At 40.0% G+C, this 9,690-nt stretch overlaps 1 protein-coding gene across 1 annotated transcript in view; it reads left to right on the plus strand.

Annotated features, from left to right (window-relative positions):
• MYO3A (myosin IIIA) overlaps positions 1–9,142 on the plus strand; it is a gene marked incomplete at both ends in the record, with an annotated part of 82,365 nt that extends 73,223 nt beyond the window's left edge. Inside the window, one exon of the mRNA XM_010294327.1 lies at positions 9,014–9,142. Coding sequence (XP_010292629.1) covers positions 9,014–9,142 — 129 coding nt within the window. The remainder of the gene's footprint in view (positions 1–9,013) is intronic.
• Positions 9,143–9,690: the final 548 nt, after the last annotated feature.

A 9,690-nucleotide genomic window follows, 5' to 3' on the forward strand; every position in this document is an offset into this window, starting at 1 on the left:
GCCCATTTCTGCTGGGGGGCTTGTGTCAGCCCATGCCACTGCACTGCACTGGGGAAGATCTCTGCTCGCCTCTGCACAGCTGGGATCAGATCCAGGACTGTCCCTTGCTGCCCAGAGCTAATTGTACTATTTTCAGTATAACATCGTGGATTCAGTTGTCATGCATGCTGAAACTTCTTTCTGTTCCCACGGCTACATTGAAGGGATCCTAAAAGTACTTCACTCCCGCCTTGCAGTCCTCTCACATGGGCAAGCTGCTAAAATGAGGGCTTGGTGTGTACAAAAGCTAAATGTCTAAGTGTAAACTGGCTGCTGGTAGATAATCAGTGTAGTTCAGCCTGTTTCCAAGACCAAAGTCTGCAAAAGAAAACAAATGTGAAATGGAAAAATAAGTGCCATGATCTTTCATTAAAGACAGAGCAATGTTTGTGACTGTCATTAATGGATTTGTACTGAGTTCTCTATTAAATATTGCTGATTTTTGACAAGATAAACCTGAGGAATTAACAATGCACGCTTTGGAAAATAAGTCTTGGTTCTTACATATTTTCCTACAGAAGCTAGAGAAGAGAGGTAGATAGAAGGAAAGGGAATACTCAGATCCTTGTTTTACCAGTTAAAGATATCATTGCTTGCACAACTGAACCAGGTGAAAATGTACCAGTATGTTCATGCTATGTGCAAAATCGAGCAAAGTCTACCCTTCACATTGAGATAAATTTAAGTAGCTGTACAGGAGGCGGAAGGATGCCAGGGTTTGTCACCTGTGCATGTAACCCTGCTTAAAGTGGTGACCAGTCAGCCACTTCCCTTTATCTCTGAAAATGTCCCGATGCTAAGTTCAACATAGCCAAGTGGAAATAATTACCCTGAACAACATTCACCTTGATTATCTAAGTTCTCCTTTCCTCAAATCAGTTGCTATTTTCACCTCAGTGGTGTCATAACACAGTGGTTTTCCAGTGGTAAAGTGTGTGAAAGTGCTGTGTTGCATCCTTTTGAACACTGACATGAAAAATGTCATACATTTCTTTGAACCAAGTCAAAATGCTTTTTGAAAAAACACTGAAACAGTTGTTGAGTTGCACAAGAGAACAGGTCCTTGGTCTCATTTTAATAAATAAAAGGAAATAAGTTTTTTTTACAAGCTAATGCTGTGTGGTCTTAACAAAAGGAGGATTTATTTTCTTTATGTTTTCTCCTGGCAAATGTCTGTATGTGACATGACAGCACTTAGCTCTTCTATGCATCAGGCAAAATCTGTAAGAAAATTCTGATAAATTACAAGCCCCTCCTTTTTTCTCTTTATCTTATGGGTGCAAAAATTGAATGTTTGCTATTTTGACTAATTCCTTTTCAAAAAAAGTCAGCAATAGCAATCATAACTTTAAAGCAGTAAGAAGCATCAAAAAGAGAGTCCTGAATGCTCATATTCATATAGATTAAAACATACTTCGTAGTCTAGGCATGCTTATTTCAAGATGGCTCGTGCAGAATTTTTTTTTCAAGATTAATATGGTAGACACATGCTTTTGTTTTTCATTAAATTGCTGCAAGTTGGCATGTAGACAAGGTGAGTACAGAGCTCAGGAGTTACTCTTTTCAAAGCCAAATGCATTTAAAATTAAATAGTGCATGCTATTTGACTAAGAAGCAACGACTGAACTCACGATGAAGAAATGTGCCACTAAAGCACAGGGTAGCTAAAGTTGTCTTACCAGCCTTTAAACACTCTAAAGCATGAGTTGGCCCCTTCAATCTCAAACCAAACTAGCCCTTTCAGCCTATTTACTGCTGTCCAGCTAGTCACTTACTGAATGCTCTGCTCCAGTAAGTCAAACCGGCCCAAAACCCGTCCTCTTCCAGTTCTTGACAGAACTCTTGTCCCCAGTCCTTCTGTAGCCAACCTTCCCTTGATGCAAGGGCAGTATTGTACTTTGAGCTGAGTCTGGCTTCTTGGCCCTTCTTGCCCAGCTGGTTTGAGCTGGGCAGCCATAGTTTGTGTTTGCTGTGTTCTGTTGTTGACCCAAGTACCTCATACAACTTGTGTGGCTACTCATGATAAATGTAACAAAGGTAACTTTTGCCAGACATTGGACTTTAAAGAAGCACAAAGGAAGGCCAGATGGGTTCTGCCAGTGTTCCAAGCCATGATGTGAAGTTTCACTCTCTGCAACACAGTGGGTTTGACAGTGGACACCAGGCTCAGCCACTCATCTAGGGTATGGAGTGATGGCAGCAGTGACCTGAGCCTTGATTTCTCACATCCCCAAGGTCATGTTTATAACTGCTAACTAGTCCACTGAAAGACCTTTCTTGGTGTGGAATGTGAACTTTCTTTTTCTACATTTGAATGTAGTTCACACAACAGGAAAACTGTTTCCTTTCCAGCTATGACCAATGCACAGGTTACTGAAGTAAAAGAATACACTGCAGTAATTCCCCAGCTTACCTGTGAGCCAGTTGGAGCCTAAGCATTACTCAGTCACAAAGCTGCATTGTCTTAAGATGACATTTATTATAGTAAACATGATCTAACTAGATATAGAGAATATTTAAGTAAAAATATGCCTGTGTTCAGTCTGTTTAGGTTGTACTGTCTACAACACGGGAGTTACCAGCATTCTGGATATCGTGCTTTCTTTCTGTATGCAATATAGTATGATAATTACATAAACAAAGACTTGATGTAATGTGCTGCAGACTATCATGCTAAAGTAAAGTAGGTAGACATGGCGAGTGATCCACTGTCTATTAAACAGAGAGGAGCCTTCCTGTCTTCTTGCCTGCATTAGATGTTACAGTACAATTTACACACACACATTTACAGAAGGTTTCCCTCTAGGGCTACCTTTGCTGTCTTACCTTTATGAAGGCAAGGATTGTTGAGCTTTACCTGTTCCTTAAATCATGTAGTATTTCCTATTTGTAATTACTTTGGTCATTTACATTTATTTACACTTCTTCTTCAGCTTCACTAGTTTTATATGTCATTTTACAGCTATAACACGTGAATTGTATTTTATAGCTGTATGCCAGATAGGAATACTTGTCTGCCTTCATCTGTGGGTATGTGGCCATTGTTCAGTTTGAGAACTTACCAGCTCCTCTGATAAAATATTTTATTACATTGCTTCTACTTTCTGTAGGTAGCAATCTCTAACTCTGAGACAGCTGGATGGTATACTGTGACAAATGTTAAGATTTTCAAAACTGTTTAATAAAAATGCAAAGCCTGCAGCTTAAAGAACATGTGGGTAAAAAGGTTAAATGATTCTTAAATCCACAAGGTTAAGTTGTTCTTAAGTGAATTTATTTGTATTTCTAAAAATGCATAAAGCAAACTGCACAAGGTTCCTGGAATAAACAATATTCCCCATGGCTTGAATTTATGAGTAGGTTATATTTGCTTGCTAAATGCTTTCAGCTAAATGTAATGGCTGCATCCCAGGACTGCACCTTCAGACTGCTAGTCTGGGTTACTGTGGTGTCAGAATAGATGCATAAATGGCTGCTGTCAAGTTTTTTGAGGTCAAAGCCTGAAGTGAGGGGAACTTGATCATTATGGGAGCAAATTTTTTTCTTTTTTCTCCAGATGAATAATGGTGCCCATCCTGCTAAGTGTTAAATGATAGTTCAAGTACAAAATCTCAGGAAGAGAATTTTCTATATTTAGAATGAAATTCACATGGTACAAGGAGCTCCAGTGCAGCTGAGGACCTTTTCAGCTACACGAAGTAGTAAGACAGGCAGGGTTTTCATCCAGGATTCCTCCTGCTGTAGGCTGCTGCAGCACTATTTATGGGGCTTCCAGGGGCAGCCTTTGCAAGGAAAAGGGAGCCTGTGTAGCACAGGGTGAGCAGAGCAGTATTCACTGGCCGGTCTTTCTTCTTTCCAAGTGAGTGACCAGCCAGGGAGCACCGAGGCGTGGGACTGGAGAAAAGCAGGGTAGTCAAGCGCTTCTGCTGTCTGGTTGTTCTCAGCTACTGGAGTGGCCCTTTGGACACCGTGCAGCCAGGACACGCATGATCTGTGTTGGGAGTTGGTCAGATCCATGGCAGAGCGTAAGATCTGGGAGATCTCTAGAAGTGGAGTACAGCCATTTTCCTTAAACATCCTCTCTTAAATAGCACTAATCCCAGGTCAGACTCTCTGAAATTAAAGTATTAGTGTCAGCCAGAGACTGAAACTGCTTCCCTCAGTGGAGCTGGCGGGACTTAGGCGCAAGAGATCAAACACTCTCAGTTCCTGCTGGATGCAATCGGAAAGTTCTCAATCTCTTGCAGTTCCTAGTTTTAGATCTGTGCCTGAACAATCCCTCTGGTTTTTCCATATCGCTAAGAATTGGCACCCATCAGTCGTAACTTCCAAATCTGGAAGTTGGTAACTTCCTGTGGCTGTGGTAAACATTCCATGAATGAACAATACCTAAAAATTACTAACAGAATGGTGAAGAGCAGTCCTTTTCTATCTGCAAATCCCAAACTTGAGTAATTACATCCTCATACTATGTACAACTAGGACAGTAAAAAAGTATGCATGTAACTGTTGTAAGCAGTAATAGCTGTTCACTTCTCATTATCAAGTCCTGGAATTCTGGTTGCTGTATTTGCATTTTTCTGATTACTTCCAAGCCCCTCTACGAAACCCATACAATTATTGCTCTTACTCTTGGTTTTCTTCCTGCTTTATTCTGAGCCTGTTTTTGTACTTCCTGTCCTTGTAAGATGTGGAACAGTGCAGAATCAAACATGTAACATTTCACTTAAATGACCTGAAGAAGGGTTTATCTGTTTCTCCAGGTGGCCTAATAAATACAGACCTTTCATCACTTAGATGCTTATCACGGCTGTAATCACACTATTTCTCCAGTCTTCAGTATAAGATCTGTTGTAAGTCATACATTAATTTACATTAGCATCCATGGATGTTGATTCCCTGAGATCATTGTCTTCCAAGCTTATCATTGTTTGTCAAAACACGCAGGCACAGTTTAACCTAAAGGGCTGATACTGACTCATCTTTATGCAAGCATTTCTTGCTCATACTTGAATGTTGCAAGCACGTGCAGTTCTCTGCAGTTTCCATAGTTTGTGGTGCTGTTGAGGAGACACACACGTACATTAAAGGAGCTGGTCCTAAATTTCATTATCCCTTTTCATATTTTTTCAGTGTATTTGGAGCTTCCAGTGAGGACTGAGTATGAAAGTAGTAATACCTTGTAACTGAACACTGTAGAGTCAAAGAGTGTGTGTGCAACTTAGGTAGGAACCTTTGAGGTAGTGATAAATGAGCTAGCTGAGATACTGATGGGGATAAGTAATTTTCCGTAGATTTGCTAGACCTGCTTTAATGCTACCTGGCAGCTACACTGTTCACATGCCTTTGCTGACCCTTAACTCTGCAATTCATTCATTCTCATGGAGAATGACCTTAACTTTTATTAAACTTTCCATCATCACTTGATCAAATATATGTTTTGACAGTCTGCTTCGGGTTTGGGCAGCAGAGAGATGGAACTTCCTGGGCATGGGCTACAGCATGGCTGACATTCACTGTTGAGGTTCAAAAGCAAAGCATCCATGTCACGAGAGCAAAACCTCTATCTTTTGACTAATTGAGTTCTGACTGCGTGCACTTAAGCAGTTTAAGGAAAATCCTTCTCCCTTTCAACTTGTTCAACTCACCTACCTGTTGGTAAAACCTTTAAAAAGGAATGTCTGTGTAGCATCAAATGGTTTTGTTTCCAGTTTCTCCTACGCATTGCTTCTAAGGCACGGGAATGTGTTGCAGCCCTGACAGCACCTGTTCAGGCAGATAAAACCACCAGGAGCCTCAGCGCAATCCTTCAGTCGAGCTCCTTAGCTGTGCTAATGACTAACTGGGACGTAACCTTAAGCAAGTCTCGGTGTGTCTTGCTTTGTGCATCTCATTTACCCAGCTAGCAGGAAAGGGATGATGGTGCCAACTTGACATTTCCAAAATGCTTTGACAGCTACTGTTGTGAATGGTTTTTGTATCAATGTTGTAACGTATGTATTTAAATGTCTGTTAGATAGAAAGCATCAGTTTTCCTTTTACATATAAAGCACATGGCCAGGTCTTGCAAGAGATACTTGAAGTCTTAAGGAAAAGTAGACTATAAGACATTTCACTATGTAGACATTGGGCTTCAATAAAAACCTTTTCTTTGTAATGGGCTCTAGAAGCAACATAATTGGCCTATTAGTAAGTGAAAGATTTTACTCCTCCTTTATGCTTCATTGCCTGCCACAGAAAGGTATAGGCCATCTGGAAAACAAGCACATCAAACTCACCATTTATCAGACTTGGGTATTTAATTTGCCTTCCACCTTTAACTCTACTAAGTAAATGATTTCTGGAATTATCAGCAACTAATAAAAAAGCAAATTTTACTTTGTGCAGTGAGTTATCCAATACAAGCAACTACCACATCATCTGGATTTCAGTAGTAATGAACACACAATCTAAGTGCAGAAGGAAATCACAGGTTCACTTTCTGGTGAAACAAAGAAAGCTAAACCCATCAAACTGTTTTTTATTTACTGTGTAATTTGGAGACAAAACTCAGAGTGGCATTTTCATCTCTCTGTGTAATTTTAAAAAGGAACGATGGAGGTCCAAGCTTAGAAGGCTGCCTGCCCCAACACGGTATTTCTGTCCCCTCAGTTCTTTTGCACAGTTCATACATATGTACAACGCATAAGATGCGATGAAAAGCTCTTTTTTACTGAAACCCTCATCATTGTCAAAATTATGTTTTCTGAATGTAAGAGGAGTCTTCTTTGCAGAGCACATACACAAGAAGTATACAAGTAATTTCAGTTGGAATAATTGTAATGCAGAATATGATAATGCTTTATGTGTTTTACAGTGATGAACTAAATAATGTAACAGCATACATAGTGATGAATTCTTAGGGGACAATAAAATATCTTTAGGGATTATAAGACGCTTTTCCTTGGGATTTTCCTAAAGCCCTCAATTTGGCTTAATTTTCTTTTCCAAATTTTCATGCAGTCATGATCTTTGACATAATTTTTGAAAAGGTCCTACAGACAAGGTGTTAGGTGTTTCTACTCAACTACACTGAATTTCAAGGGGCTTTTTAAAGGTATTTTTTCCAATTTAGGCTCCTTTTGTGTTTAAAAATAAAACAGGGAAGATATGCCTCTACTCTGTCACAAATAGAAACTCAGATAACTCCAGGTGGCCCATTTGAAATGCAGCAGGGTAACAGCCCACGTAAGAGCCCAGTCAGGCCTACTATACCTATTCAAATCAAAGAATTTAATTTATATTTAATACAGGTTACTGAAATGAATTTATTGCCTCTAAATTTCATTGTTTAGCATGAATTATCAGTACCCTGGCTTAGAAAAACACCATTATTCTCTTAAGTGCAAAATGTTAAAAGATACTTTTTCATTCATTACCTGAGAAGCAGTCTGCATTTCAGATAAGAAACTGAAACAGTAAATGTAATCATTATCCAACTACAATTCAAATTAACATTATTCATCCTGCCTCCTCTGAATATCCATGACCTTTACAAGCCTTTATTTATCACACATAACAAAAAACTTACGCAGCTAATTTTGCAGGAGTCAGCACTGATGTATTACTGATCATTTCTCATTGTAAATGATTGTGCCACCTCCTTAATTAAAACAATGGGACACTTTATTTTTATCATGTAAAAGGGTTTCTGATGGTCACTAGAGAAAAAAATACATTCTTCCTTCTAAGACAATCTCATGTAGTTAGCATATTGAGGTTATGGAGTTAAAGTCACTTCATGTGAAAGAGGATTAGATCAGCAGAACACACTTCAGTAACTCATTGAGAGCTAGATCCTCATTCCACCCTCACACTATTATGAGTAAGATGTTTTTTCTCATGGACTGTCCTCTGAATACTTCTGTGATGGGACAAGGACAATCAAAAACCTCACTGGATAATGCAGTATACCTGGACACACAGTTCACCATGCCTAGACCTTATGCTGTGACTTCTTCATTCATCACCCTGTATGTGTCCCAATGACCCATCTCTATCACAGGTGTTCTACTGCCCTGCAACCCCACCCTCTTCATCATGAAGGAATGGCCATAGCCCCCTATTAACTTTTCCTATAGCTGAAGGTGAATGTAACGTGATCATGCTTACCACATGATACATTTGTGGTTCTTCAGCCCCCCAGAGTCTGTTCTGTGGTCTCGGAATCTGTGAGCCTATGAACCCTTAGCAGTCCTATATCTTTGCACTGTCAGAATTGCATACAGATTTTTAACAAGCAAATATCCAAGACATTTGTCTAGTTCCCCATGTGCCAGCCAATGTAACCCACAAGTCAGTGTCTAACTCTGAGTTCAGAGACTCACAGGGGACAGCAGTTCCATTTTGTGTTAAAATCTTGATTTGGTTTCCATTAGAATGAAAACGTGTACCCAGTGGTACGTGATTTGGCTTGAAACAGAACAGCTGTAGCAGGAGACCTTGGGGAAAACCTACACCATGATAATGTAGAGGACTAACCTCTGAATCAGAGGTCTAATGCTAGTTCCCTCATTCAGCACCTTAATGATTGACTTGAGTCTGAAAAAATATCATCCCCACCACCTAGGTCCCTGTTATGAGATGGTAGCCTTCCAGTAGCCATTACCCTTCAGAGTCCTTTTCTGAATATGGAGCATCATCCCTTTTCAGAAGGAGAAGCCTGTGCCAGGCAGACTGCTGGGGTGTTCCAGCCTGGCATTCGTCACATGGCATATGTCCATGTGGTGGTAGTCAAGACTCAAATGGATAAACCCATTCCTCTTTCCAGTCTGGCCATGGAAATGCCCCAAACAGTTGCTGTCTTGAGTTACTGCAAGCAGTAAAAGTGGCTACATTGATTTTTTTGCTCTCCTTGGTGAAATTCTCTCCTGTTTTCATAAAAGCCTCTCTTTCTGTGAAGAAATAAGCACTGCTATATTCTGCTCTTTTACAGTTGCAGCCAAAGTAGAAGACTCTCACCCAATGCAGAGGCCCCCAAGGAGGCCACGGAAGCCTAAGACATTAAATAATCCAGAAGACTCCACCTACTACACTCTAATACATGTGAGTTTAGCAAGCTTCTGTGGGCTAATATTGCCAGATAATTCCCACCTAAACTTTCTTTCTAATTGCCCTATTCCCTGTATTCCTTTCTAATACAACATAAAAGCTGTGCCCTGCTGAAAGGAGGCCAGCCACAAACTTCACATCTCAAACTAGATTTGAAATTATTAAGGCTCAGAGTTACCCTGATTGGGGCCCTAAGTCAGGCCAATTTTTCGTTTTGTACCTGTATGTTCATTATATGCATAAGCAGTATTTGCGCTTTCAATACCCAAATTAAGTGCCCGGTCTCCGTAGTTTTGTTGTTAGTCACAAGAGAGAAGCAGGTTCATTTGGAGAACTATTTTGAGTGTCTAAATTAGTGCTTGATCTTGCAGAGGGAGCAAATATTAAAATAGACTGTATTAGTATGCACACTGTAACTTCCTGTACAAATGTGTCAGATTGTGATTATGAAGGAATTGGCAAATACCAACAGCTCAGGAGACTAATGGATTTGAGTGTCTCTATATATAGTCTTTGGTCTCAGTTCAGATACCAAGGGCTGCTTTCCACTCTTGACTTCAG

Source organism: Phaethon lepturus, unplaced genomic scaffold, assembly GCF_000687285.1.
Source record: "Phaethon lepturus isolate BGI_N335 unplaced genomic scaffold, ASM68728v1 scaffold6059, whole genome shotgun sequence".
Lineage (NCBI taxonomy): Eukaryota > Metazoa > Chordata > Aves > Phaethontiformes > Phaethontidae > Phaethon > Phaethon lepturus.